Source organism: Fulvia fulva, chromosome 3 (genome assembly GCF_020509005.1).
Source record: "Fulvia fulva chromosome 3, complete sequence".
In the NCBI taxonomy this organism is placed as follows: Eukaryota; Fungi; Ascomycota; class Dothideomycetes; order Mycosphaerellales; family Mycosphaerellaceae; genus Fulvia; species Fulvia fulva.
This window is the reverse complement of record NC_063014.1, coordinates 2,758,935-2,780,252: the sequence shown is the minus strand read 5'-3', so window position 1 is coordinate 2,780,252 and position 21,318 is coordinate 2,758,935. Positions and strand designations below refer to the sequence as shown.

The window sequence follows — 21,318 nt, the reverse complement described above, 5'->3', positions numbered from 1 at the left end:
ACAGCTTCGAAGTGGAGGCCATTATTGATGCATCTTGGCATCGCGGATCCAGGCGGCGGACGTGTCGCCCTGTAAATTGATTGGGACGACCGTTGCGGGGCCACAAGCGAGGTCGGAAGGATGGGCGATTTTTGCGCAAGATGGCTATTCTAGAGGACACGCTCGGCGGGAAACCTGCATATTCGATTGCGAGAGTTCGGAGGTGATATATTCTCTCCTAATGCGTACAGAGGAGGGTGGCGCGGCCGGTATCTCGACGATTGTGCATAAGTACTTCCAGTGTACACCTCTCCACCAACACATGACCATTTTCTGCCCTAGCATGTATATAGATACTCCCGCTTGTTGCCAAAGGTAACCAACGGTGCTTGTGCTAATACACAAGTTAACAGGTGGCCCAAAGACATGGTTAAGAGCAGAATCACATGCAGTTGCGCTAAAGATCCTTGCACGGCTCGCGTTGTATATACTATCGGCACTTCCCGAGCCCGCATCAAGTCTCTCTTCGCACTTGCCAATTCCGTCTCAGCAACATCGAACACCACCACTTCAATTGCAAGCAACATGACCGACCTGTCCAGGTGTCGGTTGCTGGCGCTCCCACGCGAAATACGTGACTTGATCTATGCATACCTACATCAATCAGCTTTGGCCACTGAAGAACCGAGAGGAAACGAGTCAGGCAACTTGTTGGTGCTCGTGACTTGCGCCCCACTCACGGCTGTCTTACAACTTTGCAAGCAGATCCAGTCCGAATACCTGGAAATGGTGTTCAACCACATTGCGCTTCGCATCGCAGTCCCGAGCGATCACAAGATTATGGATGGAATCAAGCTGAAGGATGGCGTGCCTAGTAAGATCTTCACACGGGCCGTCGAGATCTTGGTCAACGTGGATTACGTCCGAATTGACGATCGTCTTGAAGAAGAGTCGGGCGACGAGCTGTCGGTCTACCTAGATGGCGTAGTGAGTGAACCAGAAGAGGCATCTGTTCAAAGGCAGTACAAAGGGTGAGTGAGATTCGCGCTCTGAAGCTGCCGAATCATCTGCTGACCATACTCAGAGACAATTCGATATCTGATAGGGATACTCGACGAGGTCCACGACGCTCCCCTCTCCAGAAAGGCACGAATTCAACTGTACCTCACATTCTCGGACCTCAGTTACTTGAAGAGTACCGTTGATGATCGAATGTTACATCCTACTTCTCTAGTGGATGCAATAAATCGATATCGAGGTGCCGACGATTCTCCACGGCGATTTGAGTTTCGGGTTCAGCTGGAGACGCCATTGTGCTCGAGGCTCGCTCCGGACCAACCACACACTGCATACCCACACAAGGTCGCCAGAAAGCGGCGAGATGGAAGCGCATACTTGACTGCCGATGATGATAGCTACATTTTCTGGGCCTTAGCCTCGGCTGTAGTAGGGGCAGATGCGGCGTGCTTTGGGTGGGAGGTACAAACATACGAGTCGGGGACTTGAGACTTGATAGTATCGGGGGAGGGAGGACTCTCATGAAGGGCAGATGGGAGAAGCCACACTACCCATGAACACGTACGCTTGTTTTGCATTGACGTGGTCAAAGAGCGATCGCGTGAGGGTAGTGCTGGTGGTCAGCTCGCAGCGCAACACCGGTCATGTGAGCAATGAATGATACAGTATACAACACTCGATGTTGGGCCTCTAGGCTACCTACTTACGTGCTTGGATTGTCAGGTGTGGAACACGATGCTTCCAGTAACGATGACAATGGATAGAGCAAGTAACGCTGATCACATGCAGCCGCGCTAGATCCCTGCATCGTCTCGCTTAAGTACGGAAGGCGCGCCCATTGGGCTGCTGTCCCTGCACTTTCCGCGCACATTGCCATGCTATATTACTCGAAGTTTCCAACTCAGTCTCAACACGGACATACAACACTCACGCTCACACTCGCCGCCACCACCACCATGATATCCGACAAACCATGCCATCTGCTGGCGCTTCCGAGAGAGCTCAGGGATGCGATCTACTCAGAGCTGCACCACGAAGTAGCTCTCACCCGTGATCGCAAAGGCCACAGCACTGGCTTTGCGATGCCCGAATTAGTGATGCTCAAGAAAGCACCTCTCGTCTCGCTGCTCTGCACATGCAAGCAGATCAATCACGAGTACAGCAAAATAGTGTACGAAAGGGCTCACCTCGCCCTATACCCGGTGGACCTGAAGAAGATGATGCAAGCTATCGAGCACAATGATGGCATACCGGAGACCATCTTCAAGCACGTCCGTGAAATTACAATGGTCTTGTGCTACAGTATCCTTATCGTGGACAGGTTGTACGACGAGTTCCGCGAGTCTATGAGGGCACACGCCGACGCCGTCAGATCTGCGAAGGACTTCGGGCAGGAGGCGCTCGAAGCCACTCGCCGCAGACACTGGACACCCACCAAACGTTAGTATTGTCCGCTCGAGATTCAAACTTCTACGCTCACACAAAGCAGAAACCCGTATTTACCTTCGCCACATACTCGAAGAGCTGAACAAGACATTCTCAGATGAGGTGGTGTCACTTCGTGTACATATCCACATCTCAAAATTTCAAGCTGGTGATTTCGAGTGGGTTGAGCTCGGTAACCTGCAGCTTAACGACCTCGATGATCTCCACAACTGTCCCGATACGCCATACGCCCGCAAAGGTCGGCTGGAGTTCTTCTTTCAATTTATGACACCCTTTTTCTCTCAGATTCTGGACTCCACGAGCGCCGACATAGGAGATAGAAGGACTCGAGGTGATAGCACGTTCTACAGAACCAAAGATTCAGACGAGGAAGGCGGCTGGCTCTGGTGACCCAGTGGCAAGGATCAGAGGTACGAGTTGTTCGATGGCTGTCGGGCCAAGTTCTGCATGTTGAGGGATAATTCATGGTGAGCAGGCAATACCTTCGTGCATGATGCCAACTCACAAGGATGATGCGCAGGTAATGCCTTCATCATAGCATCAGACGACGATGACGGTGTACAAGCGATGCCACCGTGCATGAGACGTCACTCGTTCTCAAGGAAGGCTGCAAAGAAGGCATGGTCACCCAGTCGGCTGGTGAAAGCCAGGCGGGCACTCGAATGACGACCTATAGGGGTCAGAACATCACACGTCGTCGCGGGCGGCTCGTCCAGACAACCTCTCACAGACTGGCATGAACAGTCACACGTACAGCATGGCGTGGTAGTAACATGACACCAGGAAGCAGGACATGAGGAAGACTATAGTACTGGGACATCGTTGGCTTACTGCTACTCTGTGCCGTAATATCCACTCACCTGACCGACAGTCGAGGCCGATTGGTGAATGAACCACATTCACTTCGACAGAGTGTGTCGAGTGTGCCACGATAGAGCACTTATCTCACGTTCTCTCTACACTTTCTTCTTTACCTTAACCACGTCGCATCCACCACACCACATCCACCCGTCGCATCTACCACACCACATCCACCGCACCAGACCCGCCGTATCTCATCTTCCCGTCGCATCCCACCACATCCGTTCGACCCACGGCCCCGATCACACTACTCGACATCGCCATGTCGTCAACACCACTATCCCACCTGCTCGAGTTACCGCGGGAAATTCGCGACATGATCTATGGTTACTTGTATCAGGGCAACACCGTCACAAAGAATCGTACCACTGCAGAGAGTGACAAGCTGGCACCAGTAGCCTACATGTCACACCTGCCTCTCACCAACGTCCTCCTGATCTGCAAGCAGGTCAACGACGAGTACAGAGAGGTCGTCGCCAGGCCGAGGTACATCAACATCTTGCTCAGGCGTCTGCAAAACATCATCCCATCGCTCAATCTCGTCAATGGCGCGTCACTTCTCTACTATTACAGCTGGTCGTAGGATCGGGGTGAATATCAGCATATATTCTCTGTTTGATGACGTCTGGGAACGGGCGCCAGCGGAGCATCAGAATTTCCTCAACTCGCTCCAGGGCATGCCAGCCAATGCGGCGGCTGACCTTGCTCGAAGACTAGAATGGTCGACATCAAAGCGTAAGTAAACAATGATATCGTGAGATGGAACGTCCTGCTGACTACTGTATTAGAGACCGTCAAACACCTTCGCTTGATGTTCGAAGAACTCAGCCAAAGCTTTTCCGACAGCGACACCACCCTCCACCTATCCATCCAGCTTCACGAACTCGATGATGTGAAGCTCCTCGCCGCCAGTCCAGAGCTCTTCTTGGGCGATCTCTTCGACTTGAATACCTGGCGAGAGTCGACAGAGTCCGCTTCGAAGGCCTGGTCAGACGTTCCGTTCGTGCGAAACCGCGGCCGCGCCAAGCCTTACTTCCGGCTGGACGTGGTGAAATATATGCCCCTTTGCTCGCGGATAGTGGAAGAGTCTTACCCTGACAACGAGCAAAGGGTTCGACGGGACGGGACGAAGTACTGGACGCAGGACTCCAAGGAGTACCTGGAGTGGCAACTCGCGCCTGCAAAGGAGGGAGAGTATGCACTCTTCGGAGACGTCGTGGTTGATCAGACGGATCAAGAAATCCGCGTTTGTGAAGGCTAAAATTCAGATTTGTACAGTTGTGCTACGATGGCGCAAGGTCTGGTCCTGCTCAGATACGAGCTTCACTACTTGGCTGTGGGTTCGCAGGCGGAGGTAGCGTCGAGTCTTGGGGTCGCGCGCTTTGCTGTTGTGATATTGGTGCGTCCTGGATTCAAGTTAGTCGAGGTCGATGCCAGAAGGCATAGTAATGAAACACCTACCTCATATTCATCGTTCCTTGGCAGAAATGCAGGCTCTCCATTGTCAAGATCCGCATACATATTGATTTCATCATCGTTCATGGCCTCAACACGCGCATTGTCCCAAGCATACCACCTCTCCGTCAAAGTGTGCTTGATAGCCTTCATCGTGTTCCTGATCTGTCGTGCATATTCGTTAGCCACCCGCCTCATCATCCAGATCCACCTTCTCATCATGCACCACTTACCGCAGTCTTCCTCACATTACTCTCATACAAGCCATACATATTTCCAATCCTCTCGCGCTCCGCGGCATACGAGTTCAATCTATTGATCTCCTTGAGACACACCCACCACAGCCGATGCAAATCATCCCAATCCTTGTTCCTCAGCTCCGCCACAGTCCACGCGCGTCCATGCGCGTTCATCTCCTCGGGTGTCGCCATCGCCTTCTTGTCTTGTGGAAAGAAGTCCCAGAGGCCGTGATCATCGTCCACTTCGATGGGGGTGCGCTTGGCCGGGTCGAGGACTGGCTTCGGGAGGTTCTCGAGCTTGACGGAGAGCCTCTGCTTTTTACCGAGACCTGTGCGGCGCAGGGCGGAGACGCCACGATTGCGGTTGTGGTCTTTGCGGGCATGTCGATTGGTGGTGGTGGAGAAGGAGGAGGTTTGGTGCAGGGCGAGGGAGGGGAGGAGGAAAGCGGGGGGGATCGTTGGAGCGCGGGCGACTGGCGTGTTGAATACGCTGGCGAGGAGCGATCTGGTTGTGCAATGCATTGTGGCCATGGTGAAGATGTGGTTGATGTCGTGTTGCTGGGAAGACCAACGCTGCCATTGCATCCCTAGAAATCGCGTCGGAAGAGCTGCGGCAAGCGACTACCGCCAAAGCCGAGCCACGACCGAGATATATGCGTCAAGCGACTTCACTTCTCTCCCTTCTCTACAGCATTATTGCACATGACACCACCATTCCTCATCAGATTGATGAGTGACTATCTCGACATGAGCAAGTTGGTCGCACCCAGTCCAGCACGGTCAGCACCAGGTGCAACTAGGACCCTCGCCGAGCACCTTGACCAGCGACTACGCTGCTGGCCTAGCCCTTCGCCATTGAAGGAGACCTGAACTGCTCCAGCGCCTCAAGCATCCTCATCAGTCGTCAAGATATCCAGAATAGCCCTCACCTTCCAGTCCAGGGGCTTGTTCACCTCAGCATTGGTCCATTCGACAAGATACTCCAACTTTCTCAGTCGCTTGTCGCGCTCCTGCTGCACCAGCTCGATACTGTCCGGAATCGGGAATGGACGCTTTGTCCGCAGAGAGTCTGACAAGCTTCGCACACATATCTTGGAAAGCCCATCAGAGCCATACGCGTCCACGAAAGAGACCTCGATCTCCTCTGGCGTATGAAACTCGATCCTCCTGACACTTCGAAGCGTTCTCCGGGAACGTCGATATATGGAGCAGGTGCGAGAGACCGCGTTCGTGGAGCAGCCTTTCAGTATGTGGACGCCAGTCGCTGTGGTTGTGTTGGCACAGAGTTGGGAGGTCATCGGGCGATGGCCAGTCAATGGATGCCATTGTTTCGCGATTGGTGTCGTTGGTAGTGGTGGAAAGGTCTACGGGAGCCTGGGATTCAATAGAAACTCAAGAGACTGACGATACTTGTAGGCTGACTTCAACAGGTCGAGACATCTGCCTCTGTAGGGGAAGAAATTGCGAGACATCTTAGAAGGAGTCGATTCCAGAATACATCTCGACATGTCTCAGGCACAAGAACCAAGACTTCGACCTGACGACAGGGATTGAGACCACCAGACACGACAAACTTGCCCAGAGCATGGGATGCACCGTCAATGATAGGTTACAGCTCAAAAATGGACAGGCCCCAGCCAGCAGCGAGGCCCCGCCATTTGTGGACTCTGTGCCAGCTCTTTACGACCCTTCGCCGATACACAGGCCTTTCACCCTCCACCATCGCCCAGCGCGCCTTCCCTAAGCACCGACATTCTACCCTCCTCACCCTGCCAATGGTCCCCATCTCTAGCCATCGCACAAAAGCAACGCCCTTGCGGCTGATTGCTCATCTCCCTTGCCAAACTATACCACGTAGCGAACTCCATGCTCCCGTTGAGTGGGCCATAATTAAAGACGTCGCATAGACTGACACAAGCCTCGAACGTCTCGGTGAGTGTCGAAGCCATTACTTCGCTGCGTCCGGAAGTCGCGAGAGTCTGGTTACAGTGCTGCGTGTAGGACGTGTTGGTCAGGGGACTCAGCCAGGTTGTGTTAGGGTTGCAGGTGGATAGAGAGGTGGTCGCAGTCGCAGTCGCGTGTTGGGTTGTGGTCTGTTGGGCTCTGGTGGCCGTCGGAGATGTTGTGTCGCTTTTTGCTGTGAGTTGCGAAAGGCCCTGCTGGCAGCCTTGCAGCTTGTGGCCATCTTGATGTACGGTCACGCCAAGTGCGGTGCCCAGAGATACTGCAAGGACCACGATGCATGCTACGCAGCCGATAAGCCATTGCCAGGACAGGTTCCTCAGATGTATTGGTTTTGGCGGTGTTTCGGGACGTCGTGCGCTGCGTTGATCTGGCATATCGAATATACAGCGATTCATCTAGAGCGCATGGTGGATTGTAACGTGACCTGGTCGAGGAAGTATAGTTCAACAAATTCTAGGGAGTTGAGATTTATAGAAGCTGGCTGTCAATCTCGGTGAAGCTTGTGGCTCTGCGCACTGCATGACAACGCTGCATGGAAACCTGCGTTCGAGTTACACACCGATGGCAACGAGCCCGGAGTGGCACCTGCAAAGGGCCCAAGTGCCGACAGATTAACAGAACCTGGCCGCGGGTTCTGCGCAAGTCGTAGGGAGATGTACAGTAACTTGACGCTTGACTTCAGGGACGGGCATGATAATGCAGTATGGCGAGCACGCAAGAGTGAATCTCGAGTATCTTGATACTGGTGTGTATACTGTCAAGGCTATACCCAAAACGCCTCGCTACGATCTGAGGCAGGAGTCCGCAGGACACTACCTCACATCCGTCCCCTCCCGTGTAGGTTCGTCATCCCTATACCTCTGATCCCTGGCACCACCGTCACTGCCCAGCTCGGAAGCGCCCGCCTCGTCGGAATAGCCAGCAGTCGCATCATACAGTTCGCCTGCCCTCTTCTTCCTTCCACCAGAGTGGCCATTGAGCAGACCTGCGCTATCTTCGTTGGCGTCCTCTTGGTTGACCATCTCGAAGGCAAAGTCATCGCGTGCGACGCGCTTCTTGCGCCGGTAGTAGATTGCCCATCCGCAAAGCGCGACGAGGAAGACCAGGATGAGCGTGGTGGCGCCGTAGATCCAGACTTGGGTCCGTTTGCTGACGCCAAATGTTGGGAATATATGGGGTAGAAGGTTGCTGTCGGAGGTCGAAGTTGGCTTGGCGACTTCCTCCTTGTCGTCGGTGACATCAGGAGTGGGTGTCGGCGTAGCAGTGGTCGAATTCGGCTTAGGCTTCGTCGGCCGTTCGGGGTGATCAGTAGGGTTGCCCACAGGCTCGCCAGTCTCGGTGGGCACAGCGATTGTAGTCGTGTGAGCAGTAGCCGTTTGAGTTTCGTATACATCATGGTCATTATCGTCGTCTTCATCTGGTAGTGGTAGAAGCTCTTGCTTCTCTCCGTCAATCGCCTCGCCAAATAGCTTGAGGTGCCAGTCAGTGAAGGTACCGCTATGCTCGTTCACCTTCGTGTCCTTGACAATGACGGTCCATTTGCCGACACCGGATTCTCCCCAGTGAGCAACACTCATGAAGGTCCAGTCGACATAGCCAGAGTTGGCATCATCCGAGCGACGACTCGTGGCGATGTGGCTGACCATGCCGGTGGGACTTCTGAGCTCCACCGATAGGTCACCACGACGAGTGTGCTCAACGTTCATCGTAACAGTCACGTGCTCTACACGCTCCAAGTTGGCTTTCTTCAGCATGTCTGCGGTCACTTCAAAGCTCGATGCTAGACCGTGCTCACCCTGTGGCACGGGGTGCTTGACGTGTAGCCACGGGCTGAAGAACCAGGCTTGTGGCTTGACAGACTTCCACGTCTTCGCCGCTTCCACCATGGCGTATGCGTCGGCCTTGCCATAGCCAAACTGGTGGCTGAAGTTCTTCTTCATGGCTTGGTTCATTTGATATTCGGCTGGCTGGTCGATCTCGACAGCAGTGATGACTGTGATCCACTGAATGTCTCTCCACGTGAGTTTGTCATTGACCTCCAGCATCAAAGAGTAAATTCCAGCAACGAGTGGTCCGGCAGCAGACGTGCCTCCGTGGTTGACATAGCATAGATCTTTGCCGACATCGGTCGTGTGGATGGCATCGCCGGAACCACTAGAGTAGGTGACCACCAATTGCGCCGAGCATTTCTCACTGTAGTAGGGGTGAAGGCCTTTGCGATCGATACCACCAACACTAACAGAGTAGATACTGTTCGTGTAGCCATCGAAATTGCAGTTGTCGTCATTGGCCGCGCCATTGCCGATCGCGAACACGAAGATGCTTCCCAGACCACTTCGACCGTTCTGAATACCGTTCAGCATCGCACGTCGGATGAGGATACCAGGCTCCTCCATGGCCTTTCCATTGTCAGGTGGTCCCCATGAACAGGAATAAATGTGGTTGTCCTGCATCTTGTAGTTCATGGCCTTGGCCTCCTCAGCATCTGAGATGACCTTACTCAGGATTCGGCAGCCAGAGACTTTGCCGTCGTATGCGACCCCGACACCACAGATATCGTTCCTTACAGCGGAGATCTCGCCAGCACAACGGGTGCCATGCTTGTCGTCTGACAGACGTGGTTTCGGATCCGGACCCTGGTCGTTAAAGTCCCAGCTGCCCTCGGCGAAGTAATTATCCTTGAGATCATCACTATCCATGTCCAAGCCGTCGTCCACAATACAGACAGTCTTATTCTTGCCAGTGATACCTTGCGCCCACACGCCAGTCACATTGATATCATGTCCGACCTCAATGGTATTATGCAGATGCCATTGCTCTTGAAATATAGGGTCCGATATATGCAGATTCTCCGCGATATCAAAGCCTCTCTGCACTTCATCCGGGTCGGCTGCCTGCTGGCCGAACTGGTTGTTTTGTCGCTTCTCTTTTAGCGCCTCCTTGCATGACGTATACTGCCTTTCTGCCGGTATGATGCGCTTCTCCAGCGGAAATCGTTTACTGAGGTTTTGCTTGTTCGAAAGCAGCACGTTGTCCAGCACGTGCGGGAGCTCGGCGCCAGCTTCTCGCTTCCGCCGCCTTCGCTTCAAGTCGCTCTTCTGTGTCTTGATAAGGTCATGCTCGTGCTTGTCCAACGCCTTGAATATATGGTGATCCTTCAGCTCCTCAAAGGGTCCATGGTACAGCAGCCCCAGCTGATTCGCGACTGTCTCCGGGTGTATGCTGGGTGATAGGTGCACAGCGTAGTAGTCGTGTGCGTCGTGGTCGAATTTGTGGGATGTGCTCTGTGCTGATACAGCTGCCAGCAAGGGTAGGAGGCTCCAGATTAACTTCATCGTGGAAATGACCCGGCCGCAGTGCTGTAGACGCGTGTCGCTAGATGGCAAATTTCTGGCCGGTGTGGAATACTCATCGGGCGGTCATGTACATGGTCGCTGCTGCAATATGGAATTATGTTACAGGCGCAGTAATGCCTGCCTGAGCCGCGAATGCCGGATGAGAGTTGTCTTGGTCGTGGTAAAGGGCAGGCCGAGAGTGAGCCTGAATAAGGAAGTCTAAGGATTGAGGACACGCATAGACAAGGGCAGGCATCCGGCAGCCGTACCGAGTTCCGAGTTCCGCTGACTACCGTGGTGCATGGTGCACCACAATCCTGTCTGCAATCTATTAATCACCACAATACATATGCAAGTGCCCGCGCGCTAAGCTTATACAAGTATGCTACGCGAGATATCTGTATTCTGAGGCGTCATCGAGCACGTGATGAGGCTTCCATATCCGGTATAGCGGCGGACGCTTGCATATTATGGTGATTGTGGCCGCTTCCACTTAGCAAACAATGCGACCACGATGCGAGTAAGATCCGCGCGGTTCTGCGGTTGGGAAGATCGCTCAAGTGCAAGCAGCGTTGACATCGAGGCTACTTTGGACCACTACTTTAACATCATCCAGATTGGAGCGTCGAGCAAGACCAGAAAACACTACCTGCACAGGAGTCTAGCCGAAATCGATTCAACATCAGTTCCATTTACGACGAGCTCAGGGAGCACCAATATCTTGAGACCGTCGTGTATAGAGTCATTCACCGACAACCTGCGAACGAGACTTGAGAGTTATGTTGCACCATGGCGAGGTTGGATCTGCAGTCTAGATGCCATGATAAGAGCAGCACGAGCTTGTTGTCGATAGCTGGAAGCTTGCAAACCCCTTCGACCTGTACATTACACTGAGCCACTTTCTCGCGCATGGCTACATCGCAACACGGCTATGGCGAAGCTGATTGCTTGAGGCCATACCATTTGGAAACAGTAAGCACCTGATATATCCTCACTATTGCCGAAGCACTACTGTAGCACTACTTGCAGGCGTTTGCTGGTTCCAAGCAATGACCAGCGTCCCGCGACATAAATTTCCGTTCCAATACCCTCTAAGTACACAGGTATCCAGCCTATAAAGTGCCCGCAAGTCTCCACAATAACTTCACTATACAGACGCTGACCATTGATCATCGCCGAAGAAGTCTACAAGCCGCTCTTTGCTCTCGCAAGCTCCACTCTTGCCTCTCCGGTGCTTGAACAGCGACGAAGTGCCACCTGCACTGATGCATACCCGGAGCAGCTCAACGGCGTTGCGCCAGCCTTCAGCGATCAAGAAATTGGAGCTACTTACAACTTCCTCCAGCAACTGCCATTGAAGGATGACGCACAACTCATCATGTAGGCAATCTCAGCACGTTCCGCTCGCTGTGGCTCCAGTCCGCTGACCGCAGGTTGCACTCTATAGCTACGCCAACGGAGCGCCAGGCAACAGTCGCGCCCACTGCGGAGTTGGTCCGGACGTTCGCCTTGGGTGTTCGACAAGTCTTCTACCGAGTCTACCCAACGAGCGTCCCAGCTACGACCAACTACCCCAATGGCACAAGCCACACAGAGCTAGAAATTGTAATATCCATCCAAACGAGACTGTCGTTGCAGTACGACCCTTTACTGACTGTGCTCGTTCTTAGGAACTGGGACCCCGGATCGTTCAACTTCCCGTTAACATTCACGCCGGCATGAACTTCAAGTACGATTTGACTGATTGCAAACTCACGTCCCTTCAAGGCTTCCTGACGGTCCCATCGCAGGTTGCTGGGGTTGCTATTGATCCCACCGCCATTTTGAATCAGATTATCGCTGCTGGCAAGGCTGGAAAGGCGGCTTCTTAGGCTGTGCTCTTGCTGCTTCTTGCTGTTCGATCCTGGTCTGCTTATGACGATGCACGCAATGGGATATCGAGCTGACATGTGTACATGGTATATCCGCCAAAATCATGCCTCAAAGTAGTCTGTAGGAAGTTTAATAGGCAAGGCTGACGGCTGACGGGATCGTGGGTCTCGAATAGCCGAGTCGAGCACGGGCAGACCCGGGTGAGCACTCGTACAAGTGATGGCAGCTGTTCGATGCATGATTCTCAGTCTCAGGTGTCGTCGTGTCGAGGATGAATGAAGACACGCTTCTTGTACAGCATCCCAGAGCTTAGCGCCGAAGCCGAACGGAGCTTCCTGCAGCTCTGCCAGCCAGCCACCCCATCGCCCATCACCACTCAACATGCATGTGTGCCGTCGTTTTCCTCTTGCTCCTGCCAGCCTCTCTTGCCTATAGCGTTCGAGCGTTGCTGTTCTTTCGGCCTTGTCATGTCTTGATGCGACGATGGGAAACGCGACACGCGACAGCTGATCGACACCATTGACGAGTGCGAGCACAAGATTTGTTTGACACTGCTGATACCTGGGTGATCGGTATAGCAGGCTAGCTGGGGACTTGTCAACCACTCACTGACCGAGCTTCACATGCTGCATGAACGATAGAACACCTCTCCAACCACCGCCATGTCCACCGATCGCAGGCAATCCGGCCTGTGGAATCGCAACCCGGAAACAGGCTTCTTCGAGCAGGCCGCGCCCATACCTACCGCGCGCATACAGGCCAACCAAAGTTATGGCCTCAACAAAGGTCCCTACCCATACTACGAACCTCCCGCGCTACCTCGCGGCTCCGGCGATGAGAATCGAAGGTCCTTCTCCAATCCGACCACCAAGACGAATGGCGAGCCTCTTGTGCCGACTACCAATGGAGCAGGGGGATCAGCCTCGAAGAAGCACCGTGAGGCAGCGATAGTTGGCGCCGAGGATAGTCAGATCCCGAGGAGCGTGCAAGAGGTGCTCAACCAACATCCGGAAACAACATCGGCTCATCTAGCCAAGACTCAGCACGTCAATGAGACGAGCTTGCCAGGCTCGGCGCAACAAGAACCTCTGCGAATCGATCCAGACTACGTTCCAAACAACCTGCGCAATAAGCCGCGGAGCCCCGACCCTCTTTCACCGCGTACTCAACCAGCGCAACCAGTCCGAACGCCGCAAGAGAGCAACACGTCCAAAATGTCGGAAACGATACGACGAGGCTCCGTGCCCGATCGCAGCCCTCTGCAGAATCTCGAGTATTCGAGCAAAGGAGCCAAGCGAGCGCGAGTTGAAGAAGCAGAACACAGAGCAAGGCAGAACAGTCAGGCCAGGGCGATGGGAGACGGGCCGCCGATGCGACCAGGCACAGTGCGTAGCGAGAAGGGCAGGGTCGTTAGTGATGGCCCGAAGAGGTCCAGTGGGTCTCAGCGAAAGGTAGACAGGAACAGGCAGGTGTCTGAGCCATACTCTCCTGTGCAGAAATTCCATGAGGCCAGCCAGGCACTAAAGATGTCGCCTGTACCGAACGAACAGCTCCAGTCTCCGAAGCAGAGACATTCGCAGCCCGTAGCAAATCAGCCTCGACCCTACGATCGTAGATCTGCTGGCGCACGTGATGGGCATGCAATGATGTCGCCCGTCTCACCATCGTACGAAGCACCGCGAGGCTCGGTGGATCTGAACAGGACTACCAGTGGCAAGTATCGCGCTCGAGACGCAGGTTTTGCTGGTGCTACGGCTGCTGCTTTCACTGGGGCTACCATTTCCAGTCATGATAATGCTGCTGAGAGGGGCAAAGCTGCATATGAGCGACGAAAGTCTTCTATGCAGAATGCACCAGCACCTTCACCTGTCAGTCCAGTGACACAGGATTCTCCCGACTGTGGCAGAAGTGGTCTTGGCGTTGGTCGCAGTGGGAGCAAGAAGCTGCAGAAACGATCGCCTCTGGGAGATGAGTATGCTACCCGCAAGCAGCGCCAAGGTGACCGCACTGGTGGTCTTGGTGGTGGCAGGAAGGACCGCCAAGCGGCAGAAGCTTACCATGATCCTGATCCAGTTCGACCAGCGGACGTGCAGAATGCTCCAAACGATCCAATCAAGTATGCTATGCCGCCACAGACTGCTGCCGGACAGCACGCGAAGGAACAGGTCGCTTTTGGTGTCGCTAGCGATCAGAATCGCACAGTGCCAGATGGCAGACATCATAAGTTCGGTGGTATCTTCCACCAAAGTGGCCATGATCACCGTGGGTATCAGGCTTCCAGTGAGCCACTTGAAGACTGGCGCCGGGCGAAGACTGCGAGACTTACAGTGGAAGATATGGACTTTGAGCAGACAGTCGCTGCTGGTCAGAAAGAAGATGGGGCTTGGTGGGAGAAGAATCGACGTCCTAGTTCCAGCGGCTCTAAGGCAGTTCCGAACATGGCGCAGTACGACGGACCCTACGAAGAGCACGCGAATGGCTTTCAACCCAGGCTGTTCATGAAGTGCGGTCCTCTTCTGAGATATACCGGCATCCGAAAGGAGACAGGACCCGCGCGCAGTGGAAACACAAGCGGACAAGCCGCGAAAGAAGTGTGGCGCGGCAGCGTCATGGTTGTCACAGAAGATGATCAATCTGACCTGTCTTCCACGCCGACCCTACGACTCTTTGCTCAGCCGGCTGATTTGCAACCGCCACCTCCACAGCATCTGCTTGAAGGCGGTCACGAATTACCGCCCGAGTATGAGGACCCTGTGGCTGGACAGGTCAAGCTTTCCCGGACGGGGCGAGCATTGTTCGCGCGCCCAGTGCAAGAGCTCGACGGTGGCATAGATCTGAGCCGCGAAGAGAACAATGATGGTCTGTATTCGGCGACCCGGCCTGCACTTTTGGGACCACAGACGAGTACAGGACCGGACGGCAGACAGATTCAGCACATCTCATTTCAGGACAAGTCACGCATCAAGAAAAGAGACGGCGAACGAGCAGGTCGCTACCGCGATGTCAAGGCGGTACGCCTACACACCGAGCAAGGTCACACTTTCTGGCGTTTCAACATCGAAGTCGAGCTGGCCTCTTCGCAACGCCGTATCGCATATCGAATCAACAAAGGCCCTGCGGTTGGCTTCTGGGTTCCTGCCCGTGGCGAGACGATGAACATCATGTTCCACTCGTGCAACGGCTTCTCACTCTCCGTGGATTCGAACAACTTCTCTGGACCTGATCCTCTGTGGAGAGACGTTCTCAATCGTCACCAAAGCAGACCATTCCACGTCATGCTCGGTGGAGGAGATCAGATCTACAATGATGCTGCTATGCGGGATACTGAGCTGTTTAGGGAATGGCTACAGACGAAGAATCCTGAGCACAAGCATTCTGCCGACTTCACCCCTGAGATGCAGGAAGAGCTTGAGCAATTCTATCTCGAGCGGTATTGCATGTGGTTCTCGCAAGGTCTGTTCAGTATGGCAAACTCGCAGATCCCGATGGTGAACATGTGGGACGACCACGACATCATTGACGGATATGGCAGCTATCCACATCACTTCATGAGCACGAGGGTGTTCACCGGGCTTGGTGCAGTGGCCTACAAGTACTATATGCTGTTTCAGCACCAGTCGTTATCAGCGGAGACTGAACGCGAGGAGCCAAGTTGGCTGCTAGGAAAGAGTCCCGGTCCCTACATTAACGAGCTCAGTCGCAGCGTGTTCATGTCGCTTGGCCGCAACGTTGCTCTTCTGGGACTGGACTGCAGAACAGAACGGATGCGAGACGAAATCCTGAGCCAAGAGACGTATGACACAGTCTTTGATCGTTGTCGTGCAGAGATCGTCGAGGGAGAGACGAAACATCTGTTGGTCTTGCTGGGTGTGCCGATTGCATATCCGAGATTGAACTTTCTGGAGAACATTCTGACCAGCCGAGTCATGGACCCGATCAAGGCTATCGGCCGGACAGGAATGCTTGGTGGGTTTGTCAACAAGTTCGACGGTGGTGTTGAGATTCTCGATGACCTCGATGACCATTGGACTGCCAAGCACCACAAAGCTGAGCGAAACTGGTTTATCCAGGAACTGCAAGAACTTGCAGCCGAGAAGAGTGTACGTATCACTATACTTGGTGGCGACGTTCATCTTGGGGCGGTCGGTCAGTTCCACAGCAACAAGAAGCTCGGCATCAGTAAAGACCGCGACCATAGGTATATGCCGAACGTTGTCAGCAGCGCCATCGTCAACACACCGCCGCCAGTGGTCATGGCAGATGTGTTGAACAAGCGCAACAAAGTACACCGCCTAGACGCCCAAACGGACGAAGACATGATACCAATGTTCAGCCACGATGTTGACGGAAGCAGGAGGAACAACAATCATCTCCTACCGAGACGGAACTTCTGTGTCATCAGGGAATACTTGCCCGGATCAACACCACCTAGCACACCTGTCAGAGAGAGGATTGATACTGCAGGCGATGCTACATTTGGTGCAGAGGTCGATGGCATGCATGATGACGAGCGAAGAGACCGTCGTCACCCGCCTGGCAGCATGAAGAGGACTATGAGCTTGACCCGTGGGCCTGCGGCACTGGTCCGACGCTTCTCAGGAAGCTCTAAGAGAGATCGAAACCATCCGCCCGTGAGCCTGGCGCCAGCGCAGACCCAGCCGTACGATGCCCAGCCTGCTATGAAGAGAGCTAACAGTCTCGATCAGCGGCGGGACACATCTGGCGGTAGCTACTTCCCAGAGAACGGGGTCCATAACGAGCGACCTTCGTTCCAGGGCGAAAGACGACCATCGTTCCGCCGGCGACCGACGGACCTCAGTATCAAGGAAGCCAAAAAATCCGCTGCCAATTTCGGCGAAGATGGCAACCTTGATGCGGGCCACATTGACCTGGAGGGAGGACTAGACATCTCTCTGTGTATGGAGAAGAACCAACACGACCCTACCGGTACGACCATACCCTACCGACTTCTCGTCCCTGCTCTCTGGTACGTGGGCGAAGGTGACGCCAATACCGTGCCTGCACGAAGCAAAGTCAAGCACGCTGGGCTCATGGATAGGCTTAAATGGAACCGTAACCGAGAGGCACATGTCGACGGTGAAGACGACCACGGCGGTGCATACCCCGGCAGCGATCGTAGTCATAGTCCCAGCCTACGCGATGAGGAGAAGTTTGACCCGGTGACTGAAAGGAATACAGCGGCGAATGCTATGGGGCTTACCCAAACTGGCCGTGGAGCGGTCGAGAGACAGCACTCTGGCCCATACCCGATCAACGGTACAGGTACAGGCCGTCAAAACGCGACTCCACGACAAGTCCGCTCCACTGGTGGCAGCGAGATCCCTTCTCAAGGCTATAACATCAACACCACGGCCCCAGAACCCATCCAGCACGCCTCCGTCGATGCCTACAACCGTGGCTTTAACAAAGGCGGTCCACCCATCGGTCAGCAAGCTGGACCAGGCGCAGACAACGATCCTTACCCACAATCTGGATACCGTCGTACTTCCGCTCCTCAAGCTGCGGGGCCATCGCAAGGCGATCCCGCTGGCAACGGACAAATGCGTCGTGGCGTGTATGGCAATCACGCGCAGGGGTATGATGGGTACGATAGTGCAGGCAGTCTCACACCTAGTGAAGAATATGATGACGATGAGCCGCCGGTGAGGAGGGGAAGCAAGGCTGCGCAGTTGTTGGGGTTCGGTGCCGGGTTTGGGAAGAGGACTAGTATGCAGGAGGAACGGCCAGTGGGAGGAGAGCTGGGGAGGGCTAATACCACTGGAGGAGCCAGCAAGAAGGCGGGGTGGAAGATCTGGAGGTAGAGCATTGGGTAGATCAGGATGAGGGTTGGGTATTGAGTGATGATAGGGTATATGACTTGATGACGAACGGCGAGTCATCGACATCGAGCCGACGCTGTCCGCGCACTCCGCCCCAGTTCAACCCCAACCCATCCCTTCTTCTGCCAAGCACACACGAACTGCGTACAGCTGTACGAATCAGAAGTTGCTAAGTGATAGCCGGGGACCCAGTACACCGTGGAACAACCGCCATGGTTAGCCCAGCATCATCAGTGTTGACAGATTCATGCAGACACGCAATGAAGATCGTACCACGAGCAGCGTTACGCTAAGCCGGGCCCTACTTCTAAGAAATAATACGGGCGTAATCTAGATTTACCTTACTCGTACGTACGTATACGCTGGATTTATATATCATAGGCAATACCCATCGATCGGAGACACGCACGACGCACCATTCGAAAGCGCCTCTTAAGGCTATCACCTAACGAGAACAAGAGCAGCGCGCCTGTACTGGCGGCCGCGCAATTGCTACGGAAAGCGACCAGAAAACAGGAATCCACCTCCTGTCCGACAGGACCCTGAAATTGCGGAGCCGCGGAGGTGAATTGCCTATTTAGGCAACTTCTAACCTTAGCCGTAGCTGAACTGCAGCGACATGGAGACTAGATCCCAAGCCCAACTCGCGAGCATCAAGCAGCTCGCGAGGGACACCCAAATCTCTATAAACGGGGATGCGACACAGGAACCTAGCCAGCAGCAACCAACCCTTCAACAGCTAAGCCAACAACTAACCTAGTAACAGCAAGACAACGGCCAACGACAACAAGCTAAGGGCCTAGGAAAGGCACAACGAACCCTAGCCGCCCCCGGCCCCTCCGCGTGGACAGAATTGTACAAAGAAGCCCAGGCAATGCTAGACGAAGACGAACACTCAGCCCGAGCATATAAAAATACAATCGCGTAGCTCCTTAGTGCACTTAAGGCACTCGAACACCAGACCCCAAGAACGATCCACTAGACCACACAGCACGCAACATAACAGAAGAACCCTACGTGGGTTACAATCGCCGCGGGACACTACCCGGCCCAGCCCTAGAGGACTATTAACGCGATCCGAGTCTACGTCACCGACCCGGAGGAGAAAAGGGAACTCGAGGGCCTTACGAGTAAGGAGCTCGTAGACAGAATCGGCCGGAAGGAGATCGTAGGAGCGAAGGTAGAGCCAAGGGGGGTAGTAAGGCTTTTTACCGTATAGGAGACAGACCGACAAAGACTCGAGACGTATAAGGAATAGACAACTAAAGTAGTAAAGTCAGCGAAGGTCTCCTACTAACAATTTATAGTAATAGCCCACGGGGTCCCCAGAACCTTTAAGGTCGAAAATGACCTCCCCTAGCTGCAAACATAGAACTAGAGCACATCCCTAGGAGTACGCTTCTCTAAGGCCGTCTAGCTATATAGAAGCGTCGAACTAACAAAGACATACTCCTCGTTAATCGTCTAGATAGTAAATACGGAACAAGCAAACCTTGTCCTGGACAAAGGACTATACTAGAACTACGAACGTCTTGACACGGAAATCTACTAGAGTAGCTATAGAGTACTCTAATGCTTTAACTACTAACAGTACGGACATATCGCCCTAAAGTATACGGAGAAGACCCCGAAGTGCCTATACTACGTAGGCCTATACTAGGGAAAGCAATGCCTACGAGAAGAAGTAAGGTACGTATACTATAGCCGGAAACACCCGGCGTACTCGAGCTAATGCCTAACCCGGATCGCCGTAAAAGGGAAGGCTAACTAAGCACGAATAACGACCCTAGCGAGGTACCCTACCCCGTAGTAAGGCAGCGCTCAATATAAAGGCTTTGAGGCGGCAAAAAGAAAGAGAACGGAGGAGGTAATCAGGGGCACCCTACCGAGCACGTACCCGCCGCTAGGACGGCTAAGGGGGCTAAATAGGGTAGTAAACAAGATAGGACAGATACGGATTTTTGGAACACCCCTACCGGCCGAAGGCCTACTAACCTAAGAGGAAGATACGATAACCGTAGGTACTACCTAAGCCCGGAGCACCCCTATAGACATTATCCTAGCTAGCCCGTAATAGTAGTATAGGACAACCTTACTATTATATAGTATAACGTTAACAAAAGCAAAGATAAGGTCTAACTCCACTTCCTATAAGAACTCGACTACTAAAAGCACTACGTCGTAGCGCTATAGGAACCTTAGACTAACCTATATATAAGCAAACCGGTAACCTATAACGACTAACGATACTATACGGTAATCGGTAGGGGCATAGGACACACCCTAAGAATATATACCTACGTAAGTAAGGCTATTAGCACAGAAGTATAGAAGGTCGTGCTATAGCCGGAGGGCTACTAGGGGGACATAACGACAATCGAAATAGCAATAGGCTAGGGAACCGTCCGAATCTATAACGTCTACAACCCTCCCCTATAAGGACGAACGAGTAGAGACCTAGGAACCCTAGCTACGCTAGACCGGATACTCGAACAAGGGGATATACACTAAGTCCTAGTAGGCGACTTTAACCTTTACTACCCGTAATAGGGTCTAGACTTCACCCCCCTACACGTATACCTAGGAGGCAAGTTACTAGAAATCACCGCGAGCCGCGATATAGAACTAGCGACCCTAAAGGGTATAGAGACGTAGAAGGCGAGATCAAGCGTAAGTACGATTGACCTATACTTCCTCTCGAGAGAGCTAGTAACGAGACTAGACAAGTGCCGTACGAACCTCTTACTCGAAGTAGGATTAGACTATATCCCGATCTAGATAATAATCGAGGTAGGAGTCGAGGAGAAACCTATAGCGGAGCTACGCCTAAACTAGAAGAAGGCCCCGTAGGAAGAAATCCGAGATAAACTAGCGGTACGACTATACGATAATAGAGTAAATACGGGACTAGAAGTAGGAATAGAAGCAGAATAAGAAGCCGAGCTCGACAAAGAAGCCGAACGGATAACGATAGTCGGATAGGAGGTAGCTTGTTAGTACATACCCTATATTCGACCTTCTTAAAGACAGAAGCTATTCTAGACCCCGGCGTACGCGGAAAGGGTAAAGGAGGCGAGGAGGGCTAGACGAGAGTAGACGAAGGAGCATATATAAGTAATATAGGACGTATACTAAAGGGCTAGCTAAGCTAAGAAAGCCTAGATACGTCGGGACAAATAGCTAGACTAGAGAACGACGGTCGAGCTCGTAATAGAGAATCCTAACTAGATATAGCGACTAGCGAGGTGGGCGAGAGCTAGAGGGACAGAGAAGACGCCTTACTTCCCGCCTATAGTCGACATAACGGGG

General features: G+C 53.4%; 9 protein-coding genes across 9 annotated transcripts; 6 read left to right on the top strand and 3 right to left on the bottom strand.

Annotated features, from left to right (window-relative positions):
* Positions 1–405: 405 nt before the first annotated feature.
* On the top strand, positions 406–1,184 carry CLAFUR5_08209 (uncharacterized protein; the record flags this gene model as incomplete). Its single annotated transcript, XM_047907357.1, has 2 exons — positions 406–1,010; positions 1,064–1,184. The coding sequence occupies 2 exons, from the start codon at positions 406–408 to the stop codon at positions 1,182–1,184; spliced, it is 726 nt and encodes a 241-aa protein (XP_047759820.1).
* Positions 1,185–1,871: 687 nt separating this feature from the next.
* Positions 1,872–2,832, top strand: CLAFUR5_08208 (uncharacterized protein; the record flags this gene model as incomplete). Its single annotated transcript, XM_047907356.1, has 2 exons — positions 1,872–2,436; positions 2,486–2,832. 2 exons carry the CDS (start codon positions 1,872–1,874, stop codon positions 2,830–2,832), a joined length of 912 nt encoding a protein of 303 aa, XP_047759819.1.
* A 1,016-nt stretch (positions 2,833–3,848) lies between these two features.
* Positions 3,849–4,564, top strand: CLAFUR5_08207 (uncharacterized protein; the record flags this gene model as incomplete). The annotated part of the gene is made up of 2 exons (XM_047907355.1): positions 3,849–4,038; positions 4,092–4,564. 2 exons carry the CDS (start codon positions 3,849–3,851, stop codon positions 4,562–4,564), a joined length of 663 nt encoding a protein of 220 aa, XP_047759818.1.
* A 49-nt stretch (positions 4,565–4,613) lies between these two features.
* Positions 4,614–5,528, bottom strand: CLAFUR5_08206 (54S ribosomal protein L4, mitochondrial; the record flags this gene model as incomplete). Its single annotated transcript, XM_047907354.1, has 3 exons — positions 4,614–4,709; positions 4,765–4,923; positions 4,992–5,528. 3 exons carry the CDS (start codon positions 5,526–5,528, stop codon positions 4,614–4,616), a joined length of 792 nt encoding a protein of 263 aa, XP_047759817.1.
* Positions 5,529–5,881: 353 nt separating this feature from the next.
* CLAFUR5_08205 (uncharacterized protein) lies at positions 5,882–6,295 on the bottom strand (the record flags this gene model as incomplete). The annotated part of the gene is made up of 1 exon (XM_047907353.1): positions 5,882–6,295. One exon carries the CDS (start codon positions 6,293–6,295, stop codon positions 5,882–5,884), a length of 414 nt encoding a protein of 137 aa, XP_047759794.1.
* Positions 6,296–7,774: 1,479 nt separating this feature from the next.
* Positions 7,775–10,297, bottom strand: CLAFUR5_08204 (Kexin; the record flags this gene model as incomplete). Its single annotated transcript, XM_047907352.1, has 1 exon — positions 7,775–10,297. The coding sequence occupies one exon, from the start codon at positions 10,295–10,297 to the stop codon at positions 7,775–7,777; it is 2,523 nt and encodes an 840-aa protein (XP_047759750.1).
* A 909-nt stretch (positions 10,298–11,206) lies between these two features.
* CLAFUR5_08203 (uncharacterized protein) lies at positions 11,207–11,655 on the top strand (the record flags this gene model as incomplete). The annotated part of the gene is made up of 2 exons (XM_047907351.1): positions 11,207–11,269; positions 11,479–11,655. 2 exons carry the CDS (start codon positions 11,207–11,209, stop codon positions 11,653–11,655), a joined length of 240 nt encoding a protein of 79 aa, XP_047759748.1.
* A 3-nt stretch (positions 11,656–11,658) lies between these two features.
* On the top strand, positions 11,659–12,168 carry CLAFUR5_08202 (uncharacterized protein; the record flags this gene model as incomplete). The annotated part of the gene is given in 4 exon segments (XM_047907350.1): positions 11,659–11,677; positions 11,745–11,770; positions 11,789–11,902; positions 11,968–12,168. The coding sequence occupies 4 exon segments, from the start codon at positions 11,659–11,661 to the stop codon at positions 12,166–12,168; spliced, it is 360 nt and encodes a 119-aa protein (XP_047759816.1).
* A 663-nt stretch (positions 12,169–12,831) lies between these two features.
* CLAFUR5_08201 (uncharacterized protein) lies at positions 12,832–17,991 on the top strand (the record flags this gene model as incomplete). The annotated part of the gene is made up of 1 exon (XM_047907349.1): positions 12,832–17,991. One exon carries the CDS (start codon positions 12,832–12,834, stop codon positions 17,989–17,991), a length of 5,160 nt encoding a protein of 1,719 aa, XP_047759815.1.
* Between the last annotated feature and the right edge of the window lie 3,327 nt (positions 17,992–21,318).